Source organism: Phoenix dactylifera, chromosome 1 (genome assembly GCF_009389715.1).
Source record: "Phoenix dactylifera cultivar Barhee BC4 chromosome 1, palm_55x_up_171113_PBpolish2nd_filt_p, whole genome shotgun sequence".
NCBI lineage: Eukaryota > Viridiplantae > Streptophyta > Magnoliopsida > Arecales > Arecaceae > Phoenix > Phoenix dactylifera.
In genome coordinates, this window is record NC_052392.1 from 20,778,982 (window position 1) to 20,800,744 (window position 21,763).

Consider the following 21,763-nt stretch of genomic DNA (forward strand, 5'->3'; position numbering starts at 1 on the left):
AATTTTTCAGTCTCTGAGAGCGAGACGTCTTCCGAAGATTTCGAGTCGCCTCTCAAGTCAGCCGAGTCGACTCCAAGTTAACCCGAGTCGACTCGAGGAAGAAAAACAGAAAATGGGTTCTCTGGATTCCTGAGAACGAGCCGACCCCTAAGTGCCCTAGTCGTCTTCAGCTGTTGGCGAGTCGACTCTAGTTTGGTCCGAGTCAACTCCAGGACAATGCATGCACTTTAATTCAAATTTGAAACAGTGGCCGAGTCGTCTCTAGTATAGCGCGAGTCAACTCCAGTAACAGCCGAGTCGACTCCAAATCGCGTGAGTCGACTCCGATCCCAACGTATACATTATCAGATTGTGTAGATGGGTTAGAACGGCTCTATTCTCCCCTCTAACAGCTATTTTTCAAATGGAATCACTTAGATAGCCAGAGTGAACAGTAGTAGATAAGAAGAGAGTTATTCCACTTGAGCATAAAAGGTTTTCAACCACCAAAAGCATCTCAAGAGCGAATCCAAGCAAAAGAAGGGAGAAGTGCATTTAACTAAAACCAAATAGGCTTTCTTCGCATTAAAAGCTCTACCGACTGTTTTCCATCCTTCGGTTCATTCAAGAGGAGACTCAGAAATCGAGAAGCCTCACTTCCTCATCTCAAATCTGTTTGAGAGCTTCTAACTCAATCTTGTTTATATTGTTTCATATTTACTTTTCAGAAGCTCTACTTGTGAACTTTAAACTCTTGCTTTTTGTATTTGACTCAATCAGGGAATTAAATCAAGGGTTGTAAGGTTTGTTGGTAAGCCAAAGATAAAACTAACGGTGTAAGGTTGTGGTTGGTGAACCGGGGAAAACCAACTGGGTTTGATTGTAACCCCGGAAAAACAATCGTTTAGTTCTAGTCGATGAGCCTGTCAAAACCGACCGAGTTCGTTGTGATCTCGTGAAAACAACAAGTTTGGTTGTGAGCTTGAAAAACAATTAGCTATAATCCTAGGGATTATAGTGAACTCCCAAGTGCGGCTTGGGGAGTGGACGTAAAAGCAAGTGTTAGCTCCGAACCACTATAAACCTCTCTGTGTTTGTATTGGTCTTTGTCTCTTTCTCTCTCTTCATTCATTGCATCTAGTGATATAACTAATCCACTTGCAATAGATTTAGTTAATCACTCACTTTATTTTTGATTGGTCAATAATTAATTAAAACCCAATTCACCCCCCCTTGGGTTGTCTCCTTGGGCAACAAGTACCCAAAATCTTCTCGGCGAATAACCGATATGGGACTAAACAGACGCCCGCATGGGTCCTCAAGCCCTAACGTCCTCGGTTATGTGAGGATCTGTGTGGGTGTGTGTTTAGTCCCACATCGGTTATTCGCCAAGAAGATTTTGGGTACTTATATAGGACTAAGAAACTCAAAAATATACCTTCTCACTAGTCATTTTATGTAAGAACCTGGATTGTTACCATAACTTTGCATGATTATCATTGCATTAGTGATTAAATTGATTTAAATTAGGTTAACAGCCAATGCCATGAGTAGGATTAAAAGCTTAGAACTACTAGCTTTTGAGAGTACTATAGATTTAGTCTTGGATAAAGTATCAGAGACAATGATGGAGAAATTTATATCACGATTCAAAAACTGAGAACTCGAGATCTGATTGAAAAAAACTTGGACAAGTTGACACAAGAACCAAGATGTCTCGTGAACAGATTTGATCTAGACATATAAATAAAAATAAAAATATTAAAGGTTATCAGAATGCCGGAAAACCAACTGGAATAGCCTCAGGACTATCAATTTTTTCCGGTCCAAAGCATGCTGAACTGCATACACCGAAACAGCACTCGTTCACAGCGATCCATGTCAACTTTCCACACCTACCGCGCCGACGACAATATTGACACGGCTAAGTGGAAATGCATGGAAAAGAATGCCATGGCAGCTTCAGTTGGTCCAAATAAAGTTCAAACAAGGGTGGCGGGCTAGCAAAGTTGAATAAAAATGCTTAAGGGGAGTTACCATTAGAATAAAATGCAAGGTGGCCCGTGATTTGTGGAACATCGACCAACATCATGAACTTTGGCATTTTATGGGATTGGAATGAAAGTTCTCCCCTCCAAATGGAAGATGCTGGTTTGTGTCTATTTCTTTTTCTTCTTCAAATGGATTTTTCGCCATCTCAACGTTACGGCCAAAAATGTAGGACTATGCATCATCACCTTAGTTAAAAGCGTGCTGCCTGCTGAACCTAAATAATGGGGTCTGACGTCCTCTCTCTATAGTGGAATATTTGGCAGCAAGCACATTGCCACAAGAAATATCCTGTGAGGAGCAAATGGAGTTATATGATGATTAGGTTTAGAAAAATATTAAGATAACCAACAACTCTTGCAAACGCATATGATAGAGAATTAACGGCAAGTAATCAAGATTAGATGTGCATGTGCCTGGGTTGCACCCCTGTACCCCTAAGAGGCATTGCTCAACTTGCAATAAGATACATAGTAGGCAAGAAATATGGCCAGAAACAGCTCAGAAGTCAAAATCATAAACAAGCGATTAGGAGAATGTGGCCAACTTGCAATTGAGAAGGATCTGTGACCTACTTTGGGACTAAAAATAAGGCAGGCGCAAGTTGAAACCTTTGTCACGCAATCTACTGCCAGAAAAATGCCAAGAAAAACACACTGCTCGAATCCTATTACTTATTTTCTAGCCGAGCAAAACAATCGTTGTTCGCCGGTTCCCTCCTGAAATTTGGTTTAGCAGCAGAGCATCAATTTTTGCAATCTCTTTGGAAAACATGGTGGAAGGAGAACCTCATGGCTACGGAAAAGCAGACAGGGTTCCTGGATCTTATGCAACAAAATGGACACGGAGAGATTAGCTTAGAGACGTACGACTCGTATCGCTGCCATAAACTAATTTAGGTTTACAAACAAATTGCAAGCGTCCGCAGTTATAAATCCACAAATCCTGCTACAAGCCAACAAGGGAGCAGTGTCAGGAGGTGAAAAGCATCATGGAAAGAGCCATGAACATGAGAACCGACAACTTTCCTCCAGGCTTCTTACCCTGTACGACTTGACAACCAACTGCTGCCAGATTGTGGTTCTAAAAGGTTGCATCCTTTTCTTTTTTTTTTAAGCTTTTAGAGAGACTCAAGGAAAAGTGTTGCCAGATTGCTCAATACACAGGAGATTGGACCACTTCACAGACAGCGTGGCCCTTTCTCATCATGGCTGGACTGGAAAAGGTGACTCGAACCCCCTTGATTGGTGGAGCTCAAACCACCCAAGGATATCTGGCCGAGGTAAACCTCAAGCCTCTGATAGGCAGAACTCGGGCTGAATGCCACACATAAGTGTACTTCCAAGTCAATGCCCCGCCCTCCGATGAATTAAAGTTTGGTCACTGGATACAGATAGACACTAAGGTGTCTCCTCCCACATGCATATGCTACCCCAGTCAAAAATAATATCAAGATTCTTGCCAGAAGAGAGAAGATCTAACAAAACGCTGCGGGGGGGACACAGTAAGCAAGTACTTCGAAACCTTCCTTCCAGCAGTGAAAATGCATGGGAACAATTGTTTTGAAACAAGAAATCAACATGCTTTCATGAGAGATCAATAAAGACCAAAATCAATAAGAATAATCATCTTGGATGGAGGAAAAGATGCACATTTCAATCATGCTATACCCTGTATTGGATATATTGCTCATGGCTCGACTCGAACATTCTCCCTGAGAACACATCATAGCAAAGAGCAAAGCATACTTATACATACAAATTCATCTATCCAATGAGAATCGGAAACAGTTCTTCATTTCCAGACTAACAGACTATATGAAAAGAATAGAAAAGGTTGGACTCATACAAAAGCAACTACATCTTGAAAAAACCGAAAGATTCCAGCAGACAAAAGCAGCAGGGAGATAGATGGTCGAGCATAGAAGAATCATGAGAGCTCAAATTAAGGAGGTATCATCTCCAGCTGATAATGGGATCTCAAATACTTGTCGGACTCAGGAAAAGCTTCTGTGTGCCGTGCCATGGCATCTCAATCTAGCTTCACCGAGGAGAAAAGGTAGTGGACAAACCAGAAGGAAGAAATGAAGCCGACGGTGCCGGTGGCAAGCATGATGGCAAGGACCATGAAGAGCGAGTAGCCAAGGTAGAGAGTGGCCGAGACCGGCCCGCTCAAACTCTTGAGATCAAACACCAGATAGTTCACGGAGTACAAGAAGATGTATATGGCGACCGACCCGGATGCGAAGAATGCCTTCCACCACCACCTCCAATCCTCCACACAGAGGTGCATGTAAGTGAGGACGAGGGAAACTTCGGCGCAGACGACAACGAGAAGGATGAGAACAACGAAGAGAAAGCCAAAGACGTAGTAGACCCGGCCCATCCACAAGCTAGACATTATAAAGAAGAGCTCGATGAACAGAGTACCGAATGGCAGCGTGCCGGCGCCGAGAACCAGCAGCCAAGATGGGTACCTCTGGGGAGGGATTTCGCGAGGGATCTGATTAGTCCTCACAGGGTACTCCAAGTGAGGTGCCCTCGCCCCGAGGAATCCGCCCACCATAGTGAGAGGCACGGAGATGCAGAACCAGAGCAGGAGCAATATCACGAACAAGCTGAAGGGGATGGCCCCGGTGCTGCGACTGCCCCAAAGGAGGAAATTGAGGACGGTCAGGATGAGAAAGGCGATACCAGGGAAGAAGCAAGCCACGCGCCACGAGACCGAAACCCAGCCGGCATGATCGCCGCATCGCAAGGTCTTCCAGAGCCTCGCAGCACCATAACCGGCCAGAATCCCGAGAATCATGTAGAAGAAGAGCATTCCGGTGATCAGAGTTCCTCGAGAAGCCGGAGACATGAACCCGAGCGCGGCAAACAGGATTGTCACCACCGCCATGCCGAGAATCTGAAGGCCGTCCCCGACCATGACGCAGAGCAGCGTCGGATTGTCCGGCGCCCGGAAAACGTCGCTGACCACGAGCTTCCACCCGGAGAGCTCCTCATTCATCTGCGCCTGCGCCTCCTTATCGAGCTCCTCGTACCGGGTCAGGTCCCGCCGCACCGTCCGGAGCAAGATCACGAGAACGATCCCGGCGAGGAAGGCGATGACCATCAGCGAGTTGAGGATCGAGAACCAGTGCACCTTGGCGCCCTCCATCTTCAGGTAGGCGTCCCACCGGGACGGCCACTTGATGTCGCTCTCCACGAAATCGACCTCGTAGCTGAAGACCACGGGCTGGTTCTCCTTGATCGCCATCGCCACCGTGGATGGGTCGCAGTTGATCTTCTTCGGGTACTTGTCGTACATCTTGGAGTTCTTGACCGACTCGGGATCGTGCTGGAAGCTGCAGGGGACGACCTCGAAGCCGACGACCATGTATCCGGGCGGGCCGCCGGACTTGCCGGAGTTGGAGGGGATCATCTCGGCCGCGTCGCCGGTGCTCATAACGGAGGCCACATTAGTCTCCTCGTACTTGTGGACCAGAACGGTGAACTTGAGGTGGTTGAAGAGGTAGTAGCCGTCGGCGACCTTGATGCCGACCGGATAGCCGGTCCAGCGGAGGAGGAAGTCGTCGCGCTTGGTGTAGCGGATGGCGGGGAGGTTGTCGAGGATGAGATTGACCTGGTACATCTCGTCGATCCGCTTCTTGAGGAGGTTGAAATCGTCGGCGGAGAGGGGGTCGGAGCGGCAGAGGAAGACGTCGGACTCGTTGGCGCGCATCTTGAAGCGGTAGGGGGAGTTCTCGATGCGGTCGCCCATGAGGAGCTCGCCCAGGTTCTCGGCCACGTCCTTGATGCCCTCCTGGGGCCGGCAGAAGGGGAGCGAGTAGTAGCCGTAGGGGAGCTCGGTCTCGATGGAGGTCAGGGAGTTCACCTTCACGGAAAGAAGGTCGCCGACGCCGTACTTGTGGGGGTAGCTGCCGGGGAGGTAGAAGCCATGGCCGGAGGGCAGAAGGAGGAGGAGGAAGAAGAAGATCGAGATCATGGCGCAAATCTTAGAAGCCATTGAAGATCCGGAGGGCCACCAGATCGGATGAGGGATAGATTATAAAGAGGGGCGATCTAGAGAACCGTAGATCTATTGTGGTTGGCGGTCAGCCATGGCGGAATCGGGAGAAGGGGGAAGGATAGATCTGAAGAGAGAAAGGGCGAAAAAGAAAGGGAGACGAAGCTGCTCCAAAGGCGTGATTCTTGGATCAGATACGCGTCTTGCGAGGCGATCTTCCAGGGTCGTGCCTCTCGCTGGGCGAGGGTTGGGGTGTGTTATAAGGGAGAAATATCATATGCAGCCAATCAGAGCCATTGATTTCTATAAGCCTATAGCGCATCTTGATGCGCCATAATAAAAATTGATGGGCTGATACATGGCTACGTAGTGTATGCAGTATAGTCAATAATTTTTTTCTACATATACTAATTGACGATATGGCAACGTTATGTCAGAATTTTGATGACGTGATTAAAATTTTATATTTTTTACAACAAATTTTAATCGTTTCATTTTTTTTATCACAATGACGTATCCGACCTTCAAATCTGATGAGCATTACTGGAACGCAGACTTGTCAAAAACTAGGAAAAGATTTGACAAAAAAAAAAAAACTACCTAGAAAATATTTTGAGCATGCTTAGTGACCAATTACTTGACATCTACTTTTTGTTAATAATAGGGGAATTAATAGAAAAATATCAGGATTTTAAAATGGTAGATGGAAGATCTTTAATACACCAAGCCCATGAGCTTCTGGTGATGGTAGGGGAATTAAAATATGACAGCGTTATTTTACAAGGTAAGTGTCAGGTAGGAGTTGTGATGACTAGAATTCCTCCTCCTTGGGAGGATTGTGTAACCTCTCTTATAACACCGCAAGGAAAGCATTACCATGGATGGCCTGATTTCCTATTTAAACATAAAAGAAAAGGGCTAGGGTTATGCCCTTGGAGAGCCATGCCAAGGCCAATATAATTGAATCTCATAGTAACAAATCTAAAATCCACTCATCCTCATAAACACCGTGGGAGGATTGAGAAGAATGACATAGAGAGGGCTTGCTTTGTATGTGGGAAGCATGGCCACCTAGCTAACTAGTATTTTCGTAATAAGTCTCAGTTAAAGGACAAATTCCCTCCTCAAGGGAGATTCGACCATGGTGATTCGGTGGGTTTGGGGATGGAGGTGCTCAGTCGAGAATCGGCCGTTGCTCCATGATATTCACAGAGAACTGAGGGAGGCCGACTCTTACCAGGCCACGCCCGTATATCGGAAGGCGAACGCAGATTAGGTTGCTTCCTTCGTAATTCATCACTCTAAAGATTTCTTACGTGGTTGTGCCTATGCCTTTATGCAGCATTTTGTTTTCTGATTTTGTTAGCAGTATCCACACTCGTCTGGTATGAGCTGCCAATGTACTAAAAAAAGGAACAAATCCCCAAGCTCTCAAAAGCCCTAGGCCAAGGTGATTATTCATGAGGCCAACTCACTAGATGGGTATATTTCTATTAATCCTGAGATAATCTAGCATGCCAATCCACTAATCGGTGGCGGACGCTGGTGTTTATATCTATTCCAACTGATCATTCTTTTCCTTTTACCAGGATGAAGAGAGACTCTATGATGATGCACAACAATATTGCAGTTGTGGTGCAAGGATGTGGACATGCAGACCTGAAGCTCCCTTCAAGGAAGTTCCTCTTACTTCATGGAGTGCAGCATTTGCCTGAGACACAAAAGAACTTGATCAGTGGGTCTTGTTCGAGTAGATTAAGATTTAAGTTGACATTTAAATCCAACAAAAGTTGCAGGAACAAATTTTGAGAACCTTGTGGGAAAAGATTTTGTTTATGATGGTTTATTTGAGTTAAATGTTTCGAATAATGTTTCCTCTTGCAATAGCAGTACTGTTAATAATATAATGAATGTTGAACAATCCAATTTGTGGCATGATAGCTAGGACATATATATTTAAATACTTTGAAATGCATGATGAATTTGCATTCGATTCCTTCTGATTTATAATCACATGAATATGAAATTTGTGTATACTACAAACAAACTGGAAAAACCTTCAAGAGTGTAGCAAGAGATTCAGAATTGTTAGAATGAATTCATTCCGATATTTGCAATATGAATGGTGCTTACTAGGCGAGGGAAGAGATGTCTTATTACATGTGTAGATGATAAGATTAGATTTGTTATGCGTGTGTAATCAAAACTAAGGGCGAGACATTTGATAAATTTAAATCTTATAAAAAAGAGTCAGAAAATCAATCAGAAAGGAGAACTAAAAGCCTTGGATTAGATTGCGGTGGAGAGCACCACTAAAGAGACTTCAATTTTGTGAGGATCGCAGTATAATCCATGAAGTCACAACTCCTTGGGCTCCTCAATTTAGTAGGGTAGTAGAAATGAAAAATAGGATTCTAGCTCTTATGTGCCAAGGAACTTGTAGAAAGAAACGATTTTTATGACTTGTTATATAGTTTTAGTAAGGGTTCTTTCAAAAGTTTTCAGGTGACAACTTAAAGAGGGTGGAAGGGTCGACAGCCTAACATGGCCCACCTTAAGGTGTTGAAAAGAGAGAGCTTGGATCCAAATCCATGGATGCGGTCTGTTTAGACCATGCCCAAAAAGTTTATCCTCTATACGTTTAGTTATTGCTGGCACGATAATTGCATCTAAGAATGAATACTTTCCCTCTTTGAAAATATAGTTCCTATGAAAAATACTACCTAGACATCCTAGTACCCTTAGGCTTACCATAGGCTTACCATCTCCCAGTACCCTTGTTACTAAAAATTATGCGAACATAGAAGAAGCAAGAGAGACTTGAAGCAGAGAAGGATTTAGGTGGTGAAAGAATACAATTCCATCTTTGCCGACGGTCCAGCTGCATACATATGAACGCTATATAGAAGAGCACTAAATAAAAAACTAAAATAGAGAGATACAAAGATAAATATTGAGCTATAATGGTTGGATCAAATAAATAGTAATCTTTTATGTAAATCATGAAGTTTCCAGTTACTGGTTGCAAAGGCCAAAGCTTTTTGACAGGATTTAGTTTCAGTCCAGGAAATGCATCTAAAGCAAATAAAAGTCAAAGACTTGCAAGCAAATCTAGTAGCAATGCTTTTTGGTGATCCAAAGTCACTGTCATCAAACCTCTACATAATAAAGAGCTTGATAGCGGACATGCAAATTGCAGCATGCAAGTCCTCTTCTCGAGCATCTAGAAAAAATAAATAAATTTTAGCAGACCACCGCCAACCACAGAATAATGTATTCCAGGAGAGTGTAGAGGAAGTGCGAGCACCTTCCGCCTGTGAAAGATGTTGCCTCCCATGTGACGATAGAGTGGAAGGCACAAACATTTTCTCATTCTAGCATGAAAAGATGGATGTTAGAGGCAGAGTGCATTCTGCTTGAAAAAGATTCAATGATGATCGATTAGATTCGACTGTTGTAGCCGATAAAAGGTGACAACCTTCTGTTGCATGACATCTGAAGGATGGCAGGCGACTGCAGAGCCTTTCAGACGGTACATATATAACGTGAGACGAACAGAACTGCGAATTGGGTCACTTTCTTTGCTGCTCAATATTCCGGCGAGGTCATCTCCTCTCCTTTATTTTGTCATTTTTTGTTTTTTGATTCTGTTGGCTATACTCAAACTAGAATAGTATAAGCAACCGTTGCAAATAAATAAATAAATAACAATAATAGTTAAAAAAAACGTGCTAGAGAGGCGGTAGACAAAGGAAAGTCTCTTGGTTTGTTTTGGCCATAAGAAATTGCCATTGCGCTGACGATTCCAATGCGCCTAACCCATTGATACGGTCAGCTGTTCTAGATAGATAGTGACACATGCCGCATTCCATCCCAAGCGCGAAGTTTCCCTTGGAGTATTGCTGAAAGAATAGAACGAACAAATACAGGCGTCTGTTTTTTCCGAAAGAATAAATGCATGTATCCGTTCTTTCAAACGAACGGACACATATTCTGAAGTCTTTCTTTTTCCTCAAACAGGGATATATGGAAGCAAAAATCAAGATCTAACAAAATTCTGGCCCATCCTGCTTGCATAATTTACAAACCTATATGCATGGTAAATTAATGTCCATGCTCATCCCTAAAGGAATCAACTTTTAAATGATTAAGGATCCGTTTGGATAAATTTGTACAAGCCAGCAGGAATAACGGGAACATAGGTCGGGCGAAACCTATATTCACAAATTCACAAGAATATCTTCGGATTGGGATCCCAAAGAAAGAAGGAAAAAAAAAACAAAAAGATCTGAATGGACTGCAGCAGGTCAAGTTGACATGGACTAAGCCAAATCTCATATTCTATAATATTAGAAATCTTGTTTCCGATCTTTAAGATCGGATATGAATATCCAAACAGACTCTAAAGGGGAAAAAGAATTAAGAAATGATACCAACACCATCATCCATGAATCACTCACCAACATGTTGAAAAAAAAGTAGTTCATTTGACAGCTAACATTGCAACAATAACCCAAAAGGGCATCTACTATCTCAAAATTCCCCTAAAACATCAGGAATAAAATCTGCTATCGATCCACAGCATGATGCAGTTGATCTCACTTACATTTGCTTTAGCAGCTCTTAGAAAACTGCAGCAAATAGAATCAATATTGCATGAACATGAATATAAGAAGCGAATTGGATATTATATATATATAATATCCAAGTGTTTGACTCAGCAAAAAGGCAAAAAAGAAGATAATGACATGCATAAGATTACTTATAATTTTAACTATATTATATATATTTATACCTTTAATCTTCTTTATTTAAACATCAAAAATAAATATCAAGAAGATATCATTAAGGTCTTTCAATATATATATATATATATATGCGCGGGTGTATTTCTCATTTTAACTTCTTAATTACTTAAGAAAACAAGAAAAATAATATTTTACAAAATTATTTCAATATTTATCCTTAGCTAATCAATCAAGAAAAAAAATTCTAACATGAAAATGAAGGCTAAACTCATTGTTGGAAAAGTACAACTCTTGGACGATCTTTAAAAGTGACAATCATAAAACTTCATAAATATACATAAAAAACTTAGACACATATCCAACACTGGTTTTTAATGCCACAACATGAGTATCCAGATAACACAGAATAGAACATACAGCCCGTAACTACATGAAAAGACTAAAAAAGTTAGCACTCACCTGGGCATCGGACGGAATCAGATGCCAACGAATCAGACCTAAATGCCCCATACACTGCAGCAAATAGTGCACAGAAATTAAAACTGGAAAGCCTGCTGAAACGTAGTACTCGCTTGGTCGCTTGACTAAAGGCAAAGCCAACCTGGCTGCCACGACTAAATCTTGGTGATTTAAATGACAGCAGCACTGAAACCAACACCACCGCCAGATTCCCCTCAATCAATAACATAATGATTAACAGAGGGCTGAAAAAGATGAACAGAACATTGAGAGGAAAAAAAGACTGTGAAGGAGGTGCAGGTTAAGACATCCATCCACTCTCACGAGCTTCTAGGGAATAAAAAAAGTCCCATGAACCATGATTACTTCTCTGCTGCACTCCATATAATCAAGAATAAACTGCCGCATTGCACATCAAAATATAAATGGAATGACTGTTAGTTTCCTCCACACCGTGGAGAATTTATAGAAACCCCTACAACTTTTAGCCATACCAGCGACCTAAAAAGTGCAATTACTATGACCAATGACAACAAGACTACATGGATCAGACATAATTTTACATAAATTAAGACTCTGTTACATTAATAAGTTACAGCAGTAAATAAATTTCAATAGCCTAGATATGAAAATCTAAGCTTTGGCTCCTAATCCCCGTGACTTTGGCAGTTTAACAGCAGTCAACGGGTTGATGATCCCCTGGGAATCCTTTCCTAAGCCAGTACCTGGTACAAAACCCATTTTTGCCATCATTCGAGATCCAAATCCTGTAGTATGCTTCTCAAAGGCACCAAAACTTTCCGGTTTTATCCTTACATCACTGGTATCTGGGGTAAATTGAACACCCAATCCTAAAGATTTAGGTCGTTTGATAACTTCTATGGGTTGAACCATTCCTTGGCCATCTTTTCCCAGCCCAGTACCTTCAACAAATCCCATCTTAGCCATCATTTTTGAACCAAAACCTGTGGTATGTACCTCAAAAGCACCCAATTTGGAAGACCTACTTTTAGCAGTCTTGTCACATTTGGCACTTCCATGTGAATCCACAGCCATTTTCTCTGTCACTGAATCAACTTGCATAGTGCCACAAGAAATAAATGAAACTGGTCTTTCTGCATACGAGCTTGAGATCTGCTTCCTAACCCCTTTCTTCTTTCCACTCGCTTCACTGTTCTTTGTTAGCTTTGATGAGGCAGAATGGTGCATTTCTGTCCTCTGATAGGAAGCTGGCCTCAAAGTTAGCCTTCTGCTTGTCTTGGTTCTACCTTTCGCTTGTTCCTGAGGTTTTGTCTTGTTTCCATAACTGACAACAAAGTCATCGTCCTCCAAACCTGCTCCCAGCAGCTGAAAACCATAGGGGAAAAGATCAGCAACAGATTCGCTCTTGTGAATCCTTTCATATGACAAAGGAAAATGACTATGATTTTTTTTCTTTCGTTATTTTCTATCAATCAAGGTTCTTATTTCCCTGAGGAAAATTGTTCTTCATATCAGCTGGATACCGAGCAAAACAATTGGGAACCTATGGGTGTATATGTTATCTAAACCACATTATACAATTCTAGAAGATAATCAAGTCCAGCATTGTTACATGATGAATCACCATTTCTACCAATCCCTACCAAAGCACGTAGGAGAAAGATAACAATTCAAAAAAATCACAATCAATTTGGCCCAGTAGATTGCAAGCTAGATAATGTTTAAGGCATGGTTTAGAAAATGCAGGACAATTTACCAATTCGAAAACTATATGCCAAGTTGTACGTGCATGCAGCTAGGCGGAAGCCACAATTTACTAAATTATAAGCACATATATAATAAAGAGACATTATTGTCGACACTTAGTTGCCAGTATTGGGGGAGGGTGCAGGTGCTGGTGTGAGAGTGGATATCTTAGAAACACTTTAAGAAAGCACTTCAATAGCAGGTGCAAATTCAAGATTCCTGGAGATTCCGAAGCGGGTATGCTACCCAAAGAAGATTCCGGCCACTGAGTGTCAGCAGCAGTAAATGATGATTGAGATGGTATAAGCATATGGAACTGACTGTTCAGAGAAGGTAGCTTCCATCTTCTGTTGCTTCTTGTTCAAATTTCAAGTAGATGCTGCTATAAATCATAAAAATGCCGTGTATCATATTACACAATACATCCACAGACATGCCAGCAAAATTTAAGAAACAAATTATTGTTAAAGCTCCCTTTCAATGCTTGAATGGAATGATCTAGCTCATATTGTCGAGAAAAGTATGATATCAAGATAAGATGATATTGGATCAAGTGGAAGATTGACATCAGGAAAGATTACCACAACTACTTGAACTAAGTGTGGATACATAGAGGTTCAAATCCATAACCCCATCAAAAAAAGATCGAATAAACTAAATATTTACTAACAGATCAATATGATTTGTTCAGATTTTCAAAGTGTATAAGAAGAATACTTATAGAAAATTTAAAAATTTGAAAACTGAGGAAATGTTAAACAATTTGGAGAAACTGAAAGCGATAAGTGCCACTGATTAAACCAAGGATTCAAGTCCCGACAGGACATCCTACAGGATACCAGGATGGGGTACTATTCCATGTATTGGGGCAGGACCATCCCAACATCCCGATTGGCACGTCTTGAGACATCCCCTACCACAAATGTCAGAACAGGGCAGTGCATCCCATTCTATAAGAAAAATAGAACAGCCCTGTCCCACAGAATTTAAAACCTTGGATTAAACATAACCATACACATATTTACCTAACAAGTCTAAGAATGGTCACTAAATTATATGCTGTGAGAAGCATTTTTAAGAAAAAAGAATGTGACAAAACAATCCAGTTAATGGTGACTGATGACGACAATGATGACATATGGTGCACATGAGTACCTTATCTAGGCGAAGTTTCTCTGTCGAAGATGGCAGGCATGTCTTTCCAGTCCGGGTCACAGTTACAAATCTGGAAAAAGTAGTCTGTCTGTCAGCTACTCATCATAAATAATATGATTTCAATGTTATTGTGCAAATTGTTGAATAAGACCAATCGATGCTCAACCAACCAGAGTTTTCCTATTGCTTCCCCATGAGTTAAAAAAATACCAATACAAGATTTCATCAGTAAAAATAAAGCCCCGTGTATCAACATAGCCTAATGTAAACAGTAACATGTGATACAAGCAGCAGCAAGCAGACTGCTAGGATATGAAACCCATATATTAACAAAGCAAAATCAAGAAATTAGGCTTTCTTCTTTGTAACATGATACAAAGCACAAGGAAGATAGCCAGTTGAGATCTACCTAAGAAATCGTGAAAGAACAAGACATATCAGCATGACCATGATTTATAATCGTTTATAATTCTATTGAATATGTCATCTTTTTATCCATTTTCTGACTAATCTAGGGACTATAGGATGAGCTGATTGGCTCCTTTCATAAATATTACTTACCTCTTACTCTTTCAACATATACTTCCCGTCTCACATAAATGAATGGATATAAGAGAACATAAAAATGTTTACATGATACATTACAAAATAATAAATTTATATCTCCACGAAAGATTTCTAATATAATTGATCCTGAAAAAATATCTGACCATGGAATTGTTATCTGGAGCCTAACAGCATACTTAAACAAGTAAAAAACTCTAGCGCACTAGGGCATAGTTACCTTTTCTTGCCTGAACCTTGAGAGCCACTCCGTAGTTGATAAACTGATGCTAGTCGCTGCACCTGAAGAAGCCACAGAAATAAAAATGAAATGAAACCTATTGTATGTGAAAGATGAAGCCAGAATGCACTGAACAATAATAACAATTGACATTTATCATTTCATAAAACTGACAAAATAATCACACATGCTTATGTCATTGTTACTTCCACAAGCATAGACAAACCCCACTAAGATGCATTATATAGGTTATCAATACACCCAAAAAAAGTATGCTACTTTGCATGCAATGCATAAAAAATGAACTAATCATACCTGCGAACAATCACGGGAATGCATTGGTTGAAACGACAACATGTCAAGCTCATCTATGACCATCTTCCTCAGTTTCTAGAGTTAAAAAGACAAAGCATCTGTAAGCTTTACTACAAGAGTTAGCAAGTTGACATGAAAACACTGACAAGTTTTACTATAGCGGAGGTGACAAGCAATTGGAATTTTTGATATAAGCAGGTGCAAGTTCTATTGTGGCATAGAGGCTCAGCTGATTCACTGTTCAGGAAACTGATATCAGTTATTTTAAAATTGCGCCAAAGCTTTTCAGTAGAATAATCCATATTGAATATGTAACAAATAGGAACAAGAAAACAAGCTTTATCCTATCACCCGTTATGCTTGTTTTGTTCAAAATGCAACTATTTCATTCAAATATGAAACCAGAAATTTTCATTTTTTTAAAAAAAATGTTTTGATTGCATTAGCAAAAAGCAGCAATCCAAAAGGCAACTTATTTTTTATTGGAGTTCATCAATATGTTTCATTTTCAAAATATTGTACTCCATGCTAATTAAAACAACCTGGAGTTTTAAAGCCTGACAGAACAAGCTGATAGTGAGACATTTGAAAAAAAGTTAAGATTACATTAAACTACAGTTTAAAGAAAAAGGTAATAGCTAAGAAAAAAAGAGGGCAAGAGGTGGTGAAATTAAATTAATGATATTAGTAAGGTGATGATTTAAAGATTTAATTATAAAACATAATTCATGAATTGTTGATAAAGGATATTATCAGGTTGGTAGCTGATGTGCACCCATCATTTCCTTTTAATGATAGATGGTTATTGGAGAAACAAATACCAACAGCATTTGCTTCCCCAAGAAAATAACAATACACATGCATATACATACACGTGTTTTATAAAATATTGGAAGTAAGTTGGAACATGTCTCGATTTTGCATAAAATAATATTCAAGTATATAACGTTTACCATAATTGAACTGAACTGTCAAAAAAAGACCACATATCATTAATGTGAAACTAAAATAGATATAAGCAAAAAAAAAAAGACAATCAGCCTTACAGAATTTATTTGATCCAAATCAACACCACGATTAATCATACGCTGGCGACGCTTCATGGCAATCAGTTCTTTGCGATGCTTCTTTTTCCCACCTAAAGCATATTGAAAAATTTAACACGTCAAACCTCTTAAAAAGAAAAGCGTATTGCACACTTTGTCTTTTGACTTAAATGATATATCTTATGAAAATTTATACTCTACATGTCTACCAAATCAGATGCAAGCATTATCCTCTAATATGACCAATGGAATGCCATAAGTACTCAAAGTAAAGAAAAATCTTTGATGATGTACATGTAAAAGGGAACAAAAACAGAACAATAACTTCATTAATTCAATCATAACACCTACAGGTTACCAATATGTGCTGCATGATTCTACTTAGAAACATGACGCAATACCAGGATTACCTAATCAGATTAGAGAACTATTCAACTCAGTACAGTGAAGAATTTGCTGAATAGAGATGACATGCGAGTGATTTTTATGATCGTGCATCAGGAGGAAGAAATATATTACAGAGAAAGACAACATCAGCAATCTGAACCTGGTGACTTGCCCTGACATGATTAGATGACAGGATCACTGATTCAGCTAGGGGTCATCCAAGGGTTAACCAGCCTAGCCTACCTTTTGCACCTTATAAACCAATAACCCACTTTCATCTTCTCTTCCAAAACTATTTCCCCTATCTGCATAACACCCACATCCCTCTTTCTTCTTACTTCTATCTTATGTGATGATGACTACCTGAAGGATCCAATCAACTTCAAACCCACAAACCCGCCTCAGAACAGATCTACACAAACATCAGAGGCTTCTCATCATACCTACATCGATCTACAATGGTATTGAGGCATTCTCTGCAAATTTCGCCCATCTACACCTGAACTGCAGTTTCTCGCTGGATCCACACCAATGCACACCAAAGTCAGAGGTTTCTCGCTCAATCTTCAGGGTATTCCTTGCCAGAATTCAAGAGGATGACTTTTGATATGGTATTCCGACTTCAAGCAACATAGACAGAGGATGAAGAGGTGAGGTGGGCTTGGGGAATGAGATGCTCCCCAGAGGTGGAGGAGGCAGAAGAAAGAGGAAAAGAGAGGTATCAGCCATTAAGCTTTTAAAAAAATAAAAGAAAAGAAAAGAAAAAAGGATGCATAGACTGAGTCATTGAACTGATAAACTAGAAACATTCAAGCAGTAAAAGTGAAATGGCACTACTCAGAACAGTTTTATCCCGAAAAAAAAAAAGAAAAAAAAAAGGAAAAAGGGTTTGGGCCACATCCCATCTATATAAATTAACAATAGATCATCTGGATCAACCCTTCCAACTTGGGCAGATTTTAAGACACCAAATACTAAAATTGTTTGACCTCCTAATGATGAAAACAAGGTATGTTAAACCGGCACCAATAGACATACCGGTCGCCTACCGGACCGATTCGGACTGGTACCAAATCGGTCTGCATAACAGCCCACAGCGCGCCCGGACGCGCTGCAAACCAACCGGTTCGCACCGATTCCTAGCTATACCGGACAGAGTGCATCTAGTACCAGCCGGTTCCGACCCCATAAGGGCCAGAACCATTTTTTAACGCCGAACCGGACCGGTCGGCACCGGTACCGATTCGGTACGAGCTGAACCAGCCCGTACTGTCCAGTTCAGCATTTCTTGGATGAAAATACCAAATGCTAGTGAAGCAAAATGATAATTAATTGAGAAGTACATAATCAGATTAAAATGCAAGCCCAAAGGAGGATCAAAAATCCAATGAATCATATTATATCTCCTACAATGATTTCCAGAGGTCTATAAATGAGAAACAAGCAAATATGATATCTTGAATTATTGATCCCATTTAATTGCTTACGTATGGGATTTATGCATGTATTCTCAGGCTTGATTGAGAGGATCTTTCTAATGTGGTTCATGTGACTAATATAAGTTATCATATGATAATTCTTGTACTTTTTAACTCGTCAAGTGAATTTAAAGCGAGTCATCAAGTGGTTATATTCATGCCTCTGTATCACTAGGAAAATAGGTCAGTTTAAGAAGAGAACATGAACCAAGATTTATAACTTAGAAGTGATATTTAGAAAATCTACCATTGTACCAATATCAGCTCGTTACAAGACAACCATATCAAGACAAAATTATGTTAATTGAACCCACTAAAGAAAGATAAATTAACCTATCAATATATAGGTTAAACACATAAGTTTACTAGGAAAACCTGCCTTTTTTATGTGTATCAGTGATGTTTAGACATACATTAAACATAAAACCACATTTTCTCTGTCATCCCCAAAATAATCCAGGAACATGCATGCTGGTGCCAGTATAAAGGATTCCCTGAGCTAACCGTAAATACACCATTTTGAAAGTCCAGCTCATGAGCTAGCATCAAACAACATAACATGATTTCGAGTTTTAATATCAAACAGTACATCTGCCTCACTTCTATGGTTTCTCAATCGTACAAATTAGGATGATAGAGAAGACAAACATTGGAGAAACTTTTGTTTAGATCAATCTATAAATCAAAAGCACCTGCCATATGCATCATAGAATCAACTTGCAGATAATAGATGCTTGCAATTGACAGAATGATAGACACATGAAATAGTGGTCATTTGAAACTTTTCTTGATTTGCTGTGTTTTTACATCATCTAGTTTGGTTTTGTGGTCCACCGACCATTCCAAGGCTTATATGTGTCCAAAATTGATATAAACCTTGATGAATACTTTATTATCAAATCCAAAGTGATAAAGAAGTATTAAGATTTCAGAATTCAAAATATTACATACTTGCCTGGAAGTGAAGGCAACATCAAAACCTCCAATAGCTAGTCTTCGTTCTCAGTTACCAGGCAATAATCTTAGGTGAAATTCCTCAGTTCAAATGCTTGAATAGCATGATGACATTGCAAGATAAATTAATGCACATTTCAAAGCCTAATATCATGAAATAGCGTCTATGATAATCAGATCCAGATAACATCTAGCTGAACAAGAAAGGCACAGAAAACAGCCTAAGAGCACTAGAATATCTTAGCTGAAAGAAAGACAACCAAGTAAAATCAATTGTACCTGGAACATTATTGTACTTCTTACTTTTCCGAGCCTCGCGGGGCCAGGATTGTGAGAGATGAGAAGAGGACTTCTTTTTCCTCCAAGCCATTCGAGGATCCTTCACAAACAACATATCATCCAATGCTGACAACCCACCATCCACAACTGGTGAACCGGTCATCCAATTCCTTGAACTGCCCTTCCCCTTTCTCGAACTGGGCTTCTTCATGCCATACTCTTTCGATGCATTCATCAGAGAGATCCCCCCTAATTTCCGGTTGTCTCCATCACTGCTATCGCCACTCTTCAAAAGACCATCTTCATCCGATGATTCCAAATTCTCAGCCACCAGCCACCCAGCACTTAGCAACTCAGAACTGCCGCCAATACCTTCCATGTAATCTTCAGCGACCTCATCATCAATATCAGAATCATCATCAAAAGACAACGAATCACCGTCATAGTGCTCTTCTTCTTCACTGTCTGGTAAGGATTCGTCTGCAGAATCCAACATTCCATCCTCCTCGCAAGAATCTCCATCTCCATCATCGGTAACATCATCTTCAAATCCATCACTCCCCTCCGAAGGCGAAGAAGTGTCCTCTGTATAAACTCTAACTCCACCAATTGACAGAAAGCCCTTACCTTTTCCCTCTTTCTTGACATCTGGGGTTGAGTACGTGTCAAATCCCCCCATTTCTTCCCATTCATCATTCCCTTCTTCTTGCTCCTCCTCCTCTTTTCGTTCTTCCTCTTCTTCTTTCTCCTCCTCCTCTTCTCGTTCTTCCTCTTCTTCTTTCTCCTCCTCACCACCACGAAACCCTAACCCAACCCGCCCAACTTCCTCCTCCTCCTCACCACGACGAAAATCTAACCCAACACGTCGAACCGCCGCTGGATCGTAAACCACTATCTCCTCCTCCTCCTCCTCCCCTTCACCACCAAAACCTAACCCCATACCTCCGACCACCGCCGGATCGTAAGCATAAGTAGGTACCCCAACGCCCGGCTCCTCGCACGGGCCCGAGTCCACGAAAGCAACGATCGGCGGGTTATCTCCGAAACGGGCGAGAAGGATCGAGCAGCCGGCGTCATCGCCGCCGCTGATCTCCCCATGGGCGGTCGGGTAGGCGTACGCGAAGGCGTTTCCCCTTCCCTGGGCCCGGCGGGATCCGTTCTTCTTCCCGCGGCCGCCTCGGAAGCTTCCATCAATTGCAGAAATCGAGGAAGGGGGAGGAGAGGAGCCCGTGAAACGCCGGCCGCCGGCTGATCGGCCGCCGGCGAATAGGGGGCGAGTTCCTCCGGCGAATAGGGGGCGGGTTTCTCCACCGCCTGTGGCTCGGCCTCCGTGGGGCCGGATCTTTCCGGCCTTCCGCCTTCCGCCGCCCATGGCGTGCCTTGTCTCCCACGGAAGACGATGTGTGGAGACGGAATGGAGGTTTGGTTTGGGGGGCTACGGGGGCGGTTTCTGAAGGACAGGGGCGACTCCGCACGTGCAGGACTCAAATTGAGAAGATTTTATTTCTTGATACGTGGGCGTTCCTTTGCTCGGCGTAATAGATGAGAGAATATACCCGGAATATGGGCCTATTTTGCCTTGTTAATCCACGATAAACCCCGGTTACGTAACATTAGATCATCACATCATCGATCAACGCTGGAGGATGCGGAAACCAGCTTTTGCCTTAACCACGTTACCAGGACTGACTGTCACAATCGCGTTAACCTTCGACTGCCACATTCCGGCTAAACTGCGCGCCGACCATTAATCAGGTGATTTTTTTTAAAAAAAAAAAATTGTAATGCTGAATCCCATACCGGCGGCAGAAAGAAGAATAAAAATAAATGGCCCATTCCTAACCATTTAGTTGGGGAGTATCTCATTTCCATTTTGAAATTCTAAGAGAGAATCAAAATGCCCTATTATCCATATAGGCGTGCATTTAGTCCTACATTAATTATTCTCTGGATAGATTTTGGATAGAACCCAAATACTACCTTCCAGCTAGCCATTTTGGATGAGGTCCTACGTTGTTACAAATAGTATTAGAGCGAATCCAGCTCATAACCTATGTAATCTAGAGGACATTGCAGCACAGATTCATTGGGGCTAACCACGAGCCGGCCGTGGTACTTGTGATTAGATTTGAATAGATTTGAACCCTTAACCTGACGAGGCGTCAGAGCTTAAATGAAGGGAGTATGTGAGGATCTGTGTGGGCATGCATTTAGTCCCATATTCGTTATTCTTTAGAGAGATCTTGAGTACTTATACAAACCATTTTAGATCAGGTCGTAGATTGTTACATTTCCCTAAAATTCTATTCGAACTCTCTTGATGGACACAGGGACCATTGACCAAGACTGCATGTTCTATATTTTCTTCACTTGGGTTCCTTCTTTTCATCCTCA

At 41.2% G+C, this 21,763-nt stretch overlaps 2 protein-coding genes across 3 annotated transcripts; both read right to left on the reverse strand.

Annotated features, from left to right (window-relative positions):
• Nucleotides 1–3,628: 3,628 nt before the first annotated feature.
• Nucleotides 3,629–6,283, reverse strand: LOC103715971 (transmembrane 9 superfamily member 11-like). The gene has a single exon (XM_017844921.3). The coding sequence runs from the start codon at nucleotides 6,034–6,036 to the stop codon at nucleotides 4,060–4,062; it is 1,977 nt and encodes a 658-aa protein (XP_017700410.1). The 5' UTR covers nucleotides 6,037–6,283; the 3' UTR covers nucleotides 3,629–4,059.
• A 5,345-nt stretch (nucleotides 6,284–11,628) lies between these two features.
• LOC103715973 (DNA ligase 1) lies at nucleotides 11,629–20,859 on the reverse strand. 2 transcript variants are annotated; one of them, XM_026808051.2, is made up of 7 exons: nucleotides 19,370–20,859; nucleotides 16,272–16,363; nucleotides 15,226–15,300; nucleotides 14,911–14,972; nucleotides 14,127–14,196; nucleotides 13,804–13,943; nucleotides 12,001–12,590 (listed from the first exon to the last, which is right to left on the reverse strand). In XM_026808051.2, exons 1-7 carry the CDS (start codon nucleotides 20,739–20,741, stop codon nucleotides 12,485–12,487), a joined length of 1,917 nt encoding a protein of 638 aa, XP_026663852.1. In that variant the 5' UTR covers nucleotides 20,742–20,859; the 3' UTR covers nucleotides 12,001–12,484. The 2 variants fall into 2 exon arrangements, with proteins under 2 accessions (XP_008801998.1, XP_026663852.1); XM_008803776.4 differs by lacking the exon at nucleotides 13,804–13,943 and having other exon boundaries at nucleotides 11,629–12,590; nucleotides 19,370–20,854.
• Between the last annotated feature and the right edge of the window lie 904 nt (nucleotides 20,860–21,763).

Excerpts from the sequence above, each read along its gene's own strand:
- LOC103715971 (XM_017844921.3), bottom strand. The coding sequence starts at position 6,036 with ATGGCTTCTAAGATTTGCGCCATGATCTCGATCTTCTTCTTCCTCCTC.
- LOC103715973 (XM_008803776.4), bottom strand. The coding sequence starts at position 20,741 with ATGGGCGGCGGAAGGCGGAAGGCCGGAAAGATCCGGCCCCACGGAGGC. Across the intron at positions 15,301-16,271 it reads ATTTGGATCAAATAAATTCT|AAACTGAGGAAGATGGTCAT; the intron begins GTAAGGCTGATT and ends TTTTAACTCTAG. Across the intron at positions 12,591-14,126 it reads AGAAACTTCGCCTAGATAAG|CTGCTGGGAGCAGGTTTGGA; the intron begins GTACTCATGTGC and ends TATGGTTTTCAG.